The sequence below is a fragment of the Camelina sativa genome, chromosome 2, assembly GCF_030686135.1.
Source record: "Camelina sativa cultivar CO46 ecotype springtype chromosome 2, ASM3068613v1".
In the NCBI taxonomy this organism is placed as follows: domain Eukaryota; kingdom Viridiplantae; phylum Streptophyta; class Magnoliopsida; order Brassicales; family Brassicaceae; genus Camelina; species Camelina sativa.
This window is the reverse complement of record NC_141881.1, coordinates 30,450,646-30,464,721: the sequence shown is the minus strand read 5'-3', so window position 1 is coordinate 30,464,721 and position 14,076 is coordinate 30,450,646. Positions and strand designations below refer to the sequence as shown.

The following is a 14,076-nucleotide window of genomic DNA, read 5'->3' as shown; positions in this document are numbered from 1 at the left end:
TCTTAGTAAATGTAATACATGTGTTATTTTGTGCCTCTTTTAAATCGATTTTACCATCTTTTGTGTTGCACCCAGCAAGACAAGTGTCATGTGTTTGCTAAATTTTGATTTTGGCGTAGTGGGGGGGGGGGGGGGGGGGATTGGATAAAGGATTGCATTTATGCTAAGGGTATCGGCCTTACAACTGGACTCATTCCATGTATTTTCATCTTTTCCAATGTTGAGTAATACAAAGCTTTTTTTGCATGGATCAAGAATCACACTATCATCTACTAGTTACTAATACTGGCATTAAAAGATAAGATATCCTATTGTTGAATATAGCAGCTATACTCTGTTGTGAATGGAAAAGGCTTCTTTAGACTTTCTTCTTCTTCTTCTTCTTCTTGTCAATGTATGGATATTTCTGGTACAGTGAGATACTGCTCATCACAAGAGGAAGGGCCACAAGGCAGTACGATGTCGGAGGTTTACCTTCGAATGCAAACTGGAGTAGCGCTGTCACTAGTAATGCCGAAACAATCACAAATCCCTGCACAACATTAACCACAGTTATATATTTCAGCTTTTTTTTTTTATTGTGTGAAAACAGATTGAGAGGATTCTTTTCGTTTTACCTTTCTTACACCACCGGCATGTGATGTAACTAAGCCAACAAGAATTCCACCAAGGGCATTGCTTATTACTGGGACCTGTGAGAACATTCACAGTGCTTACACACAATCCAAACTAACAGTATTTCTATCTATCTAAAGAATCGTTTAATGGGGGAAAAGAAGAGATCAGTAGTTACCAGTGTTAAAGCAGTCCAACCATGAAAGAAACCATATCTTTTAATCGCTTCACCATCTGGAGATTTAAGGGTACTTACTAACAAGCAGAGGCTTCCAACAATTGACATCTCAACCGTCATTAAGTATGATGAATGCTTCTTGACCTGTAACAGTACAGTGAGACAGTAAGACTATGTTTGAAATTGAACTATAGAATTATTCTATTGGAATATGACATTTAAACTCTGAATTACCTGAGAAGCCCACTGACATAGAGATGAGGCTAAACCCGAGAGCACTGAGGCTACTAAGACCGGGATAATCCCATAAAAGACCACTTGATCTGAATTACTGGCACTTGAATCTTTGTTGGAGCCTTCACCAACACTTAGTAGGACTGCTGCCATGATCAGTAAACACAAAGCTCCTAATTGTTGAATTGATTGCTTCTGCCTACAATATGTCATTGGAGATGATGAGTTAAACACTTTTGACCTTTCAAACATAAACAGAACCATGTGTGAATATGATCGAGCTACTCTGAATTCATCACTATCTCCTTAAACCACTAAAGCTATCAGAAAAAAACAAGCAAACATCTTAAGAAACGTTCTATCATCTTTTGAAAATAAGGAAACAAGAAAAGACAAATCCGATCAGATCAAACAGTTGCCTTATCTAATAAAACCATTTGACGAAGATTCCTACTGGCATGGATTAGTTTCAAAGACGCTTGGAGCACAGAAGCAGCCAAAAAAAAACTTTATTCAGGCAATCACATAACAAAATCTCTAACATAGATGTGATATAGGCACTAGCTTAATACAAAGCTCCATGTTCGATCACAAAAAGCAAGACCATAAGAAGAGGGAAAAGAAGATTACCTTAGTATTATGAATGTAAAGAATGCTGTGAAAAAGATTTTCGTCTGATTTAGAATAGAAAAAGTCAAGGAATCAAGACTCCTGTATGAGATCTGCAACAAACTGTTCTGCAATGCATAAATGGCTGCAGGAAGTCCTGATGCAGTCAAGGATCCCATCAACGTCCACTCTTTTGATAATCCCTTCAAAGTACCATCTCTTGCCATGAGAATCAGAGCACATACAACCTGAAAAGAAAGAACATAGAATGGAAAGCATGCGAATTTTCAGAAAACAGTATTACACAAATGCAAAACTTTGAACAGTAGAAAGGAGACAATCAATCAGGTACCTTAACAATCTCGCACGTCAAAACAGATGAAGTTACAATAACGTCCTTCCTGTGAAAACAATAATGATGAGCCTGATATCATACAACCAAAACCATGACAGAGAAAAACAAACAAATGGGCTAGTGACCAATCCCACTAGGTTATAACTATCCATAGCACATTGCTGTTAGGTAAGCTTCATAATTCGAGCATAGATGTCAAAATCAGCCAAGGTAAACTCAAAAAATCAAATACTCGAATTACACGAAGCATTGCATAGTATCCTGAAACACTAAGATGAAACACAAAATATCAAGACACCAATGCAGCAAACGAGTAGATTCAAATTCACCTCGTTTAACAGTCATCATCTTCTTTGTCTCACAGTAACAACAAGAATACATCATAATCGTAGCATATAACCTCAAATTGTAAGTTTCATTCACTATTCTGAACCACAATTCGCAGACTCAAATCGGTAAAAGCAGACGAAATCAGAACTACACAAAGTTAATTAAACAAAAAAACTGAATCTCGCTGAAACGAACGCAAGAAATCACAGAGTAGAAACGCGAGTATCAACCACCAACAAGAGCGATTTAGAGAAGCATAGGTTCAGGTTAGTTACAGAGATCATCATTACCCGATACAGCGTTTGGAGATCAGAGGCTGGCTACCGTACTGAAGCGTAAGCAGAATGGAATAAAACAAAACCATAGGACCCATACTCGACGCACTCTTTGCTCCTTTAGCCGTCGCCATGAATCTCCTCCGGCCACCGAGAGAGAGAGAATACAGAAGATATCGCCTTCGCCTTTTTGGGTTCGAGAGAATGAATGGGTTTTGCTTTTGTGCTTTTTTCACTTTTTCTACATTGTACAGAGGAACCGCTTAAACGACGTCGTATTTGTTTGACAATTCTAAAACATAATTAATTAAAGACTCAAATTTTGAAAGAGGAAATATACAAATATGATATTCCCTTTTGATTCTTTAAAATTTGTTAAAGTATTGACATTACATATGGTCGGTCAATTGGACTCATTCTATGTATTAACATCTTCCAATGTTACAATAGTTATCACAACTATCATCTAGTTAATTTGGCAGCTAATCTGTGAATGGATCTTTAGACCTTCTTCTTCTTCTTCTTCTCGTTGTGTATGGATATTTCATGTATAATGAGATACTAATCATCACAATAGGAAGAGCCACCAAGCAATACAATGACGGTGGTTTTCCTTCAAACACATACTGAAGTAGCGCCGACACTAGTAATGCCAACACAATCACAAATCCCTGCAAACACAATAAAGACATTATATGTTTTAGCTTATGATTGTGTAAAAACTGATTGGGAAGGTTTATTTGTTTTACCTTTCTCACACCACCGGCATGTGATGTAACTAGGCCAACAAGAATTCCACCAAGGGCATCGCTTATTACTGGGACCTTTGTTACAACAGTAGCAGTGCTTAATTAACAGATTTTCTACTATATCAACAGAATCGTTTTAGGAAAGAAAAAGAGAGATTAGTAGTTACCAATGTTAAAGCAGTCCAACCATGAAAGAAGCCATCTCTTTTAATCGCTTCACCATCTGGAAATTTAAGGAGACTTACTAACAAGCAGAGGCTTCCAACAATTGACATCTCAACCGTCATTAAGTATGATGAACGGTTCTTGACCTGTAACAGCGAGACATTAAGGCTCTATGTATGAAATTGAACTACATAGAATGTGACATTTAAAATCTGAATTGACCTGAGAAGCCCATTGACATAGAGATGAGGCTAAACCAGAGAGCAATGAGGCTACCAAGGCCGGGATAATCCCATAAAAGAGCACTTGATCTGAATTACTGGCACTTGGACCTTTGTTAGAGCCTTCACCAACACTTAGTAGGACTGCTGCCATAATCAATAAACACAAAGCTCCTACTTGTTGAATTGATTGTTTCTGCCTACAATATGTCACTGAGATGATGAGTTTAAACACTACTTTTGACTTTTCAAACATAAAGAGCACCATGTCTGAATATGATCGAGCAGCTATGAATTCATCACTATATCTCTTTTAAAACCCACTAAAGATCAGAATAAAACAAGCAAACATCATCTTTTGAAAATAAGAAAAGACAAATCCGATCAGATCAAACAGTTGCCTTATCTAATAAAAGAATTTCAAGAAGATTCCTACTGTCATGAAGGAGCTTCAGAGATGCTCTAACATAAATGTGATATAGGCACACAAAAGCAAGACCATAAGAAGAGGGAAAAGAAGGTTATACCTTAGTACTATGAAAGTAAATAATGCTGTGAAAAAGATTTTCGTCTGATTGAGAATTGAAAAAGTCAAGGAATCAAGATTCCTGTATGAGATCTGCAACAGAGTGTTCTGCACTGCATAAATGGCTGCAGGAAGTCCTGATGCAGTCAAGGATCCCATAAAGGTCCACTCTTTTGATAAACCCTTCAAACTACCATCTCTTGCCATGAGAATCAGAGCAAATACGACCTGAAAATAAAGAAGATAAAATGGAAACATGCGAATTTTCAGAAAACAGTATTAAAGGGATGCAAAAATATTCAAAAGTAGATCGACCCGGTACCTTAAAAATCTCGCATATCAAAACAAATGTAGTTACAATAACGTCCTTCCTGTAAAAACAATAAGGATGAGCCTCATATATCAGACCAAGTAAATAATAACGCTGTGTGACCAAACAACCATTACAGAGAAGATCAAATACTCGGATTACACGAAGCATTACAACATAGTACCCTGAAAACTAAGATGAATAGCTACTCCAAGGCACCAAAGTAGCAAACGAGTAGATTCAAATTCATCTCTAACGCTCAAGATAGCTTAGTTTAACAGTCATCATCGTATTGTCTCACAGAAACAACAGGAATACATCAAAATCGTAGCATATAACTTCAAATTGTAAGTTTCATTCACTATTCTGAACCACAACAATTCGCAGACTCAATCGATAAAAGCAGACGAAATCAGAAGTACATCTCTGCATAAAAGTTAAAAGTTAATAAAACGCAAGAAATCACAAAGTAGGAACGCGAGTTATCAACCACCAACATGAGCGGTTTTGAGAAGCATAGGTTCCAGAGATTATATATTACCCGATGAAGCGTTTGGAGACAAGAGGCTGGCTACCGTACTGAAGTGTAAGCAGAATGGAATATAACAAAACCTTAGGACTATTTGCTCCGTCAGCCGTCGCCAAACTCGACGAACTCTTTGCTCCGTTAGCCGTCGCCATCAATCTCCTCCGGCCACCGAGAGAGAGAATACAGAAGCTCGCCTTCGCTGTTTTGAGTTCGAGAATGGGTTTTTGCTTCTATTGTGCTTTGAATTGAAGACTGCTTTTTCACATTGTAGTAACGTCGTTTTCTCAACAGAGAACCACAAGATTTTAGTTATAAAGTAAAAAAGGCATACTGTAGAAAGGTGAAAAGTGTAAGAACATAGCAGAACATAACTTGATAGTTCCCTTTACTTCAAACTTCACATCGCTTCAATGTGTCAGAATGAAGTTAATACGATTTCAAAGATTGATCAAACCCATAAAAATCAATAATGAGCCGTTTTTTGCATCCGTGATTTCGTAACGCCAAAGGCCAAACGTCATTAAGAAGTACTTGACAAAAACCAATGGACCTCGTGACGTGACAATGAACCATTGGTCTTATTAGTTGGATACGAATCTCTCCCAATCACAAAAAACGAGTAACAAACAAAAACAAATTAAACAACAAAAAAGGATTAGGGTTAAAAAAAAATCTAATAAATTGTCATAAATCAACGGCTGTGATTGAAAGCCACCCTATAAATTCTTCTAATAAATCAGTTTTCTTCAGAGAAAGCCATTGTTGTCTTCTTTGTTTTCTCGTTGCCACCACACCACACCACACTAACACAATGTGTGGGATTCTCGCTGTTCTTGGTTGCATCGACAACACTCAAGCTAAACGTTCTCGTATCATCGAACTCTCTCGCAGGTACTCTCTCTCTCTCTCTCTCTCAATCTTACCCATCAACTTGTTCTCGTTATCTATAAAGGCTGCGCATTGTTACTGACGTAATCGTTTATGAATGAATTTGGAATAAAGTTTTCAACTTTTTTTAGGAGGGAATAGAATGTGTTGGTTTTAATCGATTGATCAGTCATTGTTTGATTTGGTTGGCTGCCAAAAAGATTTGATCTTTGTGGAGAAGTTTGGATTGATTACTTTTGTTTGTGTAGGTTGAGGCATAGGGGTCCTGATTGGAGTGGACTCCATTGTTATGAAGATTGCTATCTTGCTCATGAGCGTTTAGCCATCATTGACCCAACTTCTGGAGACCAACCGCTCTATAACGAAAACAAGACCATCGTTGTCACGGTACTTTCTCTTGTCTTTGAAACAGTGTCAATTTACTATTCATGTGTTAACTAATGTCAAATTTTAGACCTTTGTCGCTTGCTTATCAATTGTATCATTCGAATGTGCTAATGGTGTCAGGTCAATGGAGAGATATACAACCACAAGATCTTGCGTGAAAAGATAAAGTCTCATAAATTCCATACTGGCAGTGACTGTGAAGTGATTGCACACCTTGTAAGTATGTGTAATTGGGAAAAGATTTGAGTTGTTGCTTCTGGATTTACTATCTGTTGAACCTTTTTTTCATATGGACAGTTAGTGAAAATGTAACTGGGCATTTCTATTGTTGGCATTTGGTTCTGTCTTGCAGTACGAAGAATATGGAGAGGAAATTATCGACATGTTGGATGGAATGTTCGCGTTTGTCCTTCTTGATACACGCGACAAAAGTTTTATTGCTGCTAGGGACGCCATTGGTGTAATCCCGTTATACATTGGATGGGGTGTTGATGGTATATGACTTAACATTTTCTCAAAGTAATTCACATCAATAGGGTTAAGCTTATTATTTTATCTTGTCTAATCATTTGCTTTTCTACTGTTTCTTTTATAGGTTCTGTCTGGTTTGCTTCTGAGATGAAAGCGCTTAGTGATGATTGTGAACAGTTTATGGCTTTCCCTCCTGGCCACATCTACTCAAGTAAACAAGGTTTGTATACCATTAAACTCCATTAGTCTATCAAGGCAAATTTCCATGTAAAATTTTCCTGAAATGCCTTTATTGCTTTGCTTTCTTGTAGGAGGACTTAGGAGGTGGTACAATCCTCCGTGGTACTCTGAACAGGTTCCTTCAACCCCATATGATCCTTTAGTTCTGCGCAATGCTTTTGAGAAGGTATGTTTGGAGACTTATTCTCGTCAAGGTCTTAGAAATGTTCTGTCTTGTTGCAACGTTTTTGCGGTTGCTGAACAGTTTTTGGAAATATGAATGTGATTCTGTAATCTGAAAAAAAATTCAGGCTGTTATAAAGAGACTTATGACTGATGTGCCTTTTGGAGTTCTCCTATCTGGAGGATTAGACTCGTCTCTTGTTGCTGCAGTAGCATTACGCCATTTGGAACAATCGGAAGCTGCTCAATGGGGTTCACAATTGCACACGTTTTGCATCGGTTTGAAGGTCATCACTAATTCAACCTTGTTATCAAATTTCTTAAAAGGCTGTGTACCCTTCAAGATTCTAACTATATATTTTCGTTTTTTTGTTTTCAGGGATCGCCGGATCTTAAAGCTGGCAGAGAAGTTGCTGACTATCTTGGAACACGCCACCATGAGTTTCAGTTTACAGTTCAGGTATAAAAATTTCTTGAATCTGATTCATTATCATACATTGTTTCTTTTAATAATACAGCTTTAGCTCTTACTCTTGATCATTTCCAGGATGGGATAGATGCAATCGAGGAAGTCATTTACCATATTGAAACCTATGATGTGACAACAATAAGAGCTAGCACTCCGATGTTTCTTATGTCCAGAAAAATTAAATCTTTAGGTGTAAAGATGGTTCTTTCTGGGGAAGGTTCTGATGAAATACTCGGAGGGTACTTGTACTTCCATAAGGCACCCAATAAGAAAGAATTTCATGAGGAAACATGCCGAAAGGTATTTCCTTTTAATCTGACCCAAGAACATATTTTGATGATTTGATTTTGTCCATCACTGAATGTTGTCTATGCATTGCCTTACTTATAGATCAAAGCTCTCCACCAATTTGATTGTTTGAGGGCTAACAAATCAACTTCTGCATGGGGTGTTGAAGCTCGTGTGCCTTTCCTAGATAAAGAATTTTTAAATGTCGCAATGAGCATTGATCCAGAATGGAAGATGATCAAGCCTGATCTTGGAAGGATCGAGAAGTGGGTGCTGCGCAATGCCTTTGATGATGAAGAACGACCTTATCTACCAAAGGTTTGTTTACTAATAACTAAAGCCGTTCTTTTTATATATACCCTGTAGTTACACTTACAATGTTCTAACAAAATTTCTCATATTCTGGTGAATGCAGCATATTCTGTATAGACAGAAAGAGCAGTTTAGTGATGGAGTTGGGTATAGCTGGATTGATGGTCTAAAAGATCATGCAAACAAACATGTAAGAAATATCACTTTGAAAGCATTTTTTGTTGAATTTTAGAAACGATTGACAGAAAAACTTGCCTATTTTCGTGGTATAGGTCTCTGATACTATGTTATCGAACGCAAGCTTTGTCTTCCCGGATAACACTCCTCTGACAAAAGAAGCTTACTACTACAGAACCATCTTCGAAAAGTTCTTCCCCAAGGTAATAATAATATGCCATAAATATTCAAAATATATCATTCATTGAAAAGTATAGCTTGCAGTACACCTTTGTCTTCGTGCTGATATGTTTTTGTTTCCTGAGCAGAGCGCTGCAAGGGCGACTGTACCAGGAGGGCCAAGTATAGCTTGCAGTACAGCGAAAGCTGTAGAATGGGATGCAACTTGGTCAAAGAATCTTGATCCGTCAGGCCGTGCGGCTCTTGGAGTTCATGTTGCAGCTTATGAAGAGAATAAAGCTGCTGCTAAGGTTGGATCCGATTCAGTAGATTCTCTTCCTAAGAACGGATTAGAAGAGAACATTACAGGCGCTGTTTGAGAGAAGAAAACAAAGGTATGTGTTTCTGCAGACAGATATGGTTGATGTGATAATATCATCATCTTCTAGAGGTATCGGTATCAGTCACTAACAACTCTTCCTTTTCTTTTTGCAGATTTCATGGATGTCCAGTTACTTCAAGTGTGATACACGACGTGTGCATTTGTGCCCAAGTTTCTGCGTATTTTCTCGTTCTTGTTTGTTTTAGACAAATCTTGTAAGCTAGATACTTAAAGATTTTGAACGTTTAATTTGATGGATCCGAACTTGTTTCATTACAAAAGCTTGTCTTTCTTTACAACTCTTCTTGTATTTGTCCTTGGCTTGTTCTTACTTAAGTGCAGGGCCTTGTGTTCCTTATAAGTACTTAGTAGGTAAATAGTTAAGCAAGTAAGACTCCGTGGCCCAATGGATAAGGCGCTGGTCTACGAAACCAGAGACTCTGGGTTCGTCCCCAGCGGAGTCGATTTTCTCATTTTGTCAATCTTTTTCGCTTTTGCTTGTTTTTTTCTTTTTCTTTTTTTGTGGATAGACTTTTCAGATTCACATTTATTATATGAAAAAAAGACAGGTAACCTAACCTCATTCATTATTTGTACATACTTGTATAGCATTTCACTTTCCAAGAAAACAAAAATATAGTTAAGTTATTATCAGAATCAAATGTGAGTAGACGAAGCAACTGCTCCACCCTCCAGCATTAGCTCTAGCGCCAAACACGTGAATCCTCCCATGTCGTTTTCGTATAGTTAAGAAAATGAAGAAAATGAAAATCTCGTTTTTCCTAATGTAACGTTTTATATTAATCGTCAGTTCTCTCTAGCTTATCTATATGTATAGCTGTTCCAATAACGTGATCTTTTAAATTTTAATTATTCGTTATCAACACCATTAAGTAAAGTGTGAACTCATCTAATCATCATCGCCTTTTCCATAGTATTTTTGTAAAATAATAAAAAGGGATAAAGATTTAGTTTCATTTTGGACCTACTCTTTGATAAACATATGTATAGTCAAACGTGCCTGTTCACATTTTGAATAATCAAAGTTACATCACATTAAAAAAACTGTACTAATCAATATCATTGAATTCATATTTTGACACGGGTCGATTTCTATCCTTTTCTAGTTTGTTAGAAATTGATTTCTAGCAAAAAGAAATTTGTAAGTTTTTGAAAAAAAAACAATTTAACTTAATTTGGTATAGTATCTCTTTTGCATTATTGATTTGGTAATTACAGCCAGATTTGTGAAAAGAAAAAGATAAAGTTGTAATTTACACATAATTTGCTTGGATTACTTTCTAAAAACAATAACCCCAATTAAATTTATTAATTTTTAGCATAAAAGAGGAAAATCATCTGTTAAAAGGAGAAAAAAAAGAAAAAAACAGGCTGTAAAAATATTTAGTAGAAGAATATATGTCCATATTCAATTATTAACATTATTATAATTAAATACTTTAACTTACAATAACTTTGAAATTATCAAATTAAAATAATTTTTGGGATTCTCCCGTTACATTACTTAAGTAGACGTGCGCGTCTCTCATTATAGTCATTACAATCAAAACACACAGAGAGAGAGATCTAAAGAGTTCACTGATCCCAAACAAAAAAAAAAAACAAAAATGGCGTCTCTCAAAGTCCCAAGCAATGTTCCTCTTCCTGAAGAAGACGCAGAGCAACTCCACAAGGCATTCTCAGGTCTCTCTGATCTTTTCCTTTTCATCATTTGATCTGCTAGTTTTTGTTTCTTCTTCTTCTTCTTCTTCTTCTTCTACGATCTAATCTAATCTTGTCGTTTGATCCTATTGATTTCTTATTATGTACTCTCCATCGTCAAGTTTCTTAGATTTTGTTCTGTTTTTGATGTTTTGGTCACGACTACGTACATTGGTGGTTAGGGATTTACTTTAATCTTGTTTGACCTGATCTGTGTAACCCCCCCCCCCCCCCCCCCAAGCACAAGATTAGGTCTGATGATGTCCTAAATGATTGATTATGATGAAAGTATGTTACTTTTTGTTCTGTAGTGATCCAAAATCATGTTTTCGAAAATGACATGTATAGTTGTTTGTTTGTGTTCTCCTTTATGAGATCTGTGACATGACATGTCTTAAAAATGTTGTTTTTTGGTTTGGTCTTGATGGAAACAGGATGGGGTACCAACGAGAAGCTGATCATATCAATCCTAGCTCACAGGAACGCAGCGCAACGCAGCTTAATCCGCAGCGTTTATGCAGCTACCTACAGTGAGGATCTTCTCAAGGCCTTAGACAAAGAGCTTTCTAGTGACTTTGAGGTTTTTTTTTTTTAACTCTTCTCTGTCTCTGAAAACATATTCTTGTGACTGATTTGGGGATGTGAAACTGAATTTTGTAACAGCGTGCTGTGATGTTGTGGACTCTTGATCCAGCAGAGAGAGATGCTTATCTAGCTAAAGAATCCACCAAAATGTTCACCAAGAACAATTGGGTTCTTGTTGAAATTGCTTGCACAAGGCCTGCTCTTCAGCTTTTCAAGGTCAAGCAAGCTTACCAAGCTCGTTACAAGAAATCACTTGAGGAAGATGTTGCTCAACACACATCTGGTGACCTTCGTAAGGTACATCAATCAATAACTAAACAGAGCCTTTGCATGTTTGTTTTGGATATGAGACTCATTTTTCTGACGTCTTCTGTCACCTCTTTTGTGTAGCTTTTGCTTCCTCTTGTGAGCACTTTCAGGTATGAAGGAGATGATGTGAACATGATGCTTGCAAGATCTGAAGCTAAGATACTTCACGAGAAGGTCTCAGAGAAAGCTTACAGCGATGATGACTTAATCAGAATCTTGACCACCAGAAGCAAAGCACAGCTAGGTGCAACACTCAACCACTACAACAACGAGCATGGAAACTCTATTAACAAGGTTAACTTTACCCACCAACTGTGTTTTTCTGCTATATTGTCTTGTTTAGACAGCTGATTATGAAGTTAAATTATTGCAGAACTTGAAGGAAGAGTCAGACGACAATGACTACTTGAAACTCCTAAGAGCTGTAATCACATGTTTGACATACCCTGAGAAGCATTTTGAGAAGGTTCTGCGTCTATCAATCAACAAAATGGGAACAGACGAATGGGGACTAACCCGTGTCGTGACTACAAGAACTGAAGTTGACATGGAACGTATCAAAGAGGAGTATCAGCGAAGGAACAGCATTCCTTTGGACCGTGCCATCGCCAAAGACACTTCTGGTGATTATGAAGACATGCTTGTTGCTCTTCTCGGACATGGTGATGTTTGAAACTGTTTCAATTTCTGATGTCCCCCTTTTATTACTCTGCCTGGTTTGTTATGAATAAAAGAGTTGTGAAACTGGTTCTGCAACTATTTATCACCAATGTTCGTTTGAGTTTGTTAATTTGAATCAAAATCTGTTTTTTTCTTTCTTTCTTTAAATACAATCTAAAGCACAGGCCAAAGCAAAAGCTTCATAATCTAAGCAACTGCAGCCTCCACAATCTCTACTACTACTACACACAGAACAAAGCTTCTCTAATCTTTCTTCTTTCTTGTTCAACTTCTTCTCCGTTTCTTCTAAAGCTTGGACCTTTAAAGCTACCTTCAACAACATAGGTTTCTCATCTCTAAAAACCGGAGTTTTGGAGTCATCCATCACCACAAATCTCTCAATCTCCATGCCCGGTGACTCGAAAACTGATTCCCATGAAACCTCTCCTGTCCCCAAAACCTCAGATCTTGATGACTTCCTAAGAAAAGTTGACGTTTTCTTCCTCCGTAGCTCGAAAACAACTCTCTGTTGCTTCAGTTCTTGAACTGCTGCTTCGTTCCCTTGACACTCCAGACCAAAAGATTGATCCCACATGAGCTGGTCTGATTTCGAAGAGATCTGTCTCGTTTTTACTTCGATCTTTCTGTTGTGTCCTGCAGAGAGATAGAATCTAACGAACAGAGTAGTAGCTTGAGACTTGATCTCTACGTTTCTTGCTTCTACTATTCTCACTTCGCATTTTAGTGAACGAAGTTTCTTCTCCATAACACCCATTTTTTAAATAAAAAAAATGCTTACAAAATCAAGAATCAAAGATGAGGTTTTTGTTGATGGATATGTTTGATTGAACAAAGACTCTGTATGTATTTATATACACCTTATGATGGAGGATGATCAAATTACTCTAATAGTTTTTATGTGATCCATTAAGACCATTACACATTACTTTTGTAATATCTTAATGATAGTTGTAAGATTTGGGATCTTCGTAAGTGGTCATTGATTATCCCCATTAAAGAATTCCAAAGGACAACACTTTCTTAACTTTTGTAAGCTTAATAAAGAGTAGATTTAGAATTAAAATATACACTAGAGGTATGGTTATATACAAAAAGAAACATGTGTGGACTAGATCATGACTTGGTGCAAATCCTTGTTAGTCCAATGAAATTTTAACTCCTAGTGTGCATTGCAATACGATGATCCTTATAATAATATCAAAGTGAAACAAAGCTTTGATCTTCTAAATCCAAAGATCTTATCAAGAATCAAAACTCATATATCAAAAGGTCCCACAACTTTTTTCATTTCACAAATTTGTATGTATGTGATATGGATTACTTAAAAAGACTACACGGTAATAGACATTATAAGCCCATGATTGTTGGGCCAGTATTGGCCCACGTTTCGGGTCAGTCATATTCATCAAGAGACATTTTATTTTTGTGTGTTTTTAATATCAACCGACAACTATATTTTCAGGATGCATATGTTTCTGACAAGTAGCTCTTTCTTTTTGTGAACCTATCACGAATCAAAAACATCCGAGTCGGAGCTCAAATGATCAAATCAATCCACCACATGTAAAACACTTGGCTATCCGAAAACTCTGTAACTAGAAAATGCATTTTCTTGATATTGTATCTAATTCTTTTAAATGTACTTATAATTTAATGTTAGAAGTTAAATTAGCTTCTTTTTTTCTCTAACTCATACGAATATTTAGTTTATAATCAAAATCGGTAGTCCAAACAATAATTTGTATGCT

At 36.8% G+C, this 14,076-nt stretch overlaps 5 protein-coding genes and 1 non-coding gene across 7 annotated transcripts; 3 read left to right on the top strand and 3 right to left on the bottom strand.

Annotated features, from left to right (window-relative positions):
• Positions 1 to 140: 140 nt before the first annotated feature.
• Positions 141 to 2,905, bottom strand: LOC104743056 (UDP-N-acetylglucosamine transporter ROCK1). Its single transcript, XM_010464179.3, has 7 exons — positions 2,612 to 2,905; positions 1,989 to 2,037; positions 1,658 to 1,884; positions 1,028 to 1,226; positions 794 to 937; positions 618 to 692; positions 141 to 532 (listed from the first exon to the last, which is right to left on the bottom strand). The coding sequence occupies exons 1-7, from the start codon at positions 2,728 to 2,730 to the stop codon at positions 359 to 361; spliced, it is 987 nt and encodes a 328-aa protein (XP_010462481.1). The 5' UTR covers positions 2,731 to 2,905; the 3' UTR covers positions 141 to 358.
• Positions 2,906 to 2,916: 11 nt separating this feature from the next.
• Positions 2,917 to 5,601, bottom strand: LOC104743046 (UDP-N-acetylglucosamine transporter ROCK1-like). 2 transcript variants are annotated; one of them, XM_010464174.3, is made up of 7 exons: positions 5,109 to 5,601; positions 4,580 to 4,628; positions 4,259 to 4,485; positions 3,733 to 3,931; positions 3,513 to 3,656; positions 3,346 to 3,420; positions 2,917 to 3,267 (listed from the first exon to the last, which is right to left on the bottom strand). In XM_010464174.3, the coding sequence occupies exons 1-7, from the start codon at positions 5,246 to 5,248 to the stop codon at positions 3,079 to 3,081; spliced, it is 1,023 nt and encodes a 340-aa protein (XP_010462476.1). In that variant the 5' UTR covers positions 5,249 to 5,601; the 3' UTR covers positions 2,917 to 3,078. The 2 variants fall into 2 exon arrangements, with proteins under 2 accessions (XP_010462476.1, XP_087330644.1); XM_087474518.1 differs by having other exon boundaries at positions 3,733 to 3,944; positions 5,109 to 5,510.
• A 67-nt stretch (positions 5,602 to 5,668) lies between these two features.
• On the top strand, positions 5,669 to 9,312 carry LOC104743037 (asparagine synthetase [glutamine-hydrolyzing] 2). Its single transcript, XM_010464165.3, has 14 exons — positions 5,669 to 5,987; positions 6,233 to 6,371; positions 6,492 to 6,587; positions 6,724 to 6,865; positions 6,967 to 7,062; positions 7,154 to 7,248; positions 7,373 to 7,531; positions 7,624 to 7,704; positions 7,792 to 8,013; positions 8,104 to 8,319; positions 8,417 to 8,503; positions 8,586 to 8,693; positions 8,799 to 9,044; positions 9,145 to 9,312. Exons 1-13 carry the CDS (start codon positions 5,908 to 5,910, stop codon positions 9,027 to 9,029), a joined length of 1,752 nt encoding a protein of 583 aa, XP_010462467.1. The 5' UTR covers positions 5,669 to 5,907; the 3' UTR covers positions 9,030 to 9,044; positions 9,145 to 9,312.
• Positions 9,313 to 9,423: 111 nt separating this feature from the next.
• On the top strand, positions 9,424 to 9,495 carry TRNAR-ACG (transfer RNA arginine (anticodon ACG)). The gene has a single exon. It is a non-coding gene; the product is annotated as a tRNA-Arg (tRNA).
• Positions 9,496 to 10,588: 1,093 nt separating this feature from the next.
• On the top strand, positions 10,589 to 12,461 carry LOC104743018 (annexin D2). The gene is made up of 5 exons (XM_010464142.3): positions 10,589 to 10,735; positions 11,188 to 11,333; positions 11,417 to 11,635; positions 11,729 to 11,941; positions 12,021 to 12,461. The coding sequence occupies exons 1-5, from the start codon at positions 10,660 to 10,662 to the stop codon at positions 12,318 to 12,320; spliced, it is 954 nt and encodes a 317-aa protein (XP_010462444.1). The 5' UTR covers positions 10,589 to 10,659; the 3' UTR covers positions 12,321 to 12,461.
• On the bottom strand, positions 12,115 to 13,188 carry LOC104743028 (uncharacterized). Its single transcript, XM_010464152.3, has one exon. It carries the CDS (start codon positions 13,080 to 13,082, stop codon positions 12,471 to 12,473), a length of 612 nt encoding a protein of 203 aa, XP_010462454.1. The 5' UTR covers positions 13,083 to 13,188; the 3' UTR covers positions 12,115 to 12,470.
• Positions 13,189 to 14,076: the final 888 nt, after the last annotated feature.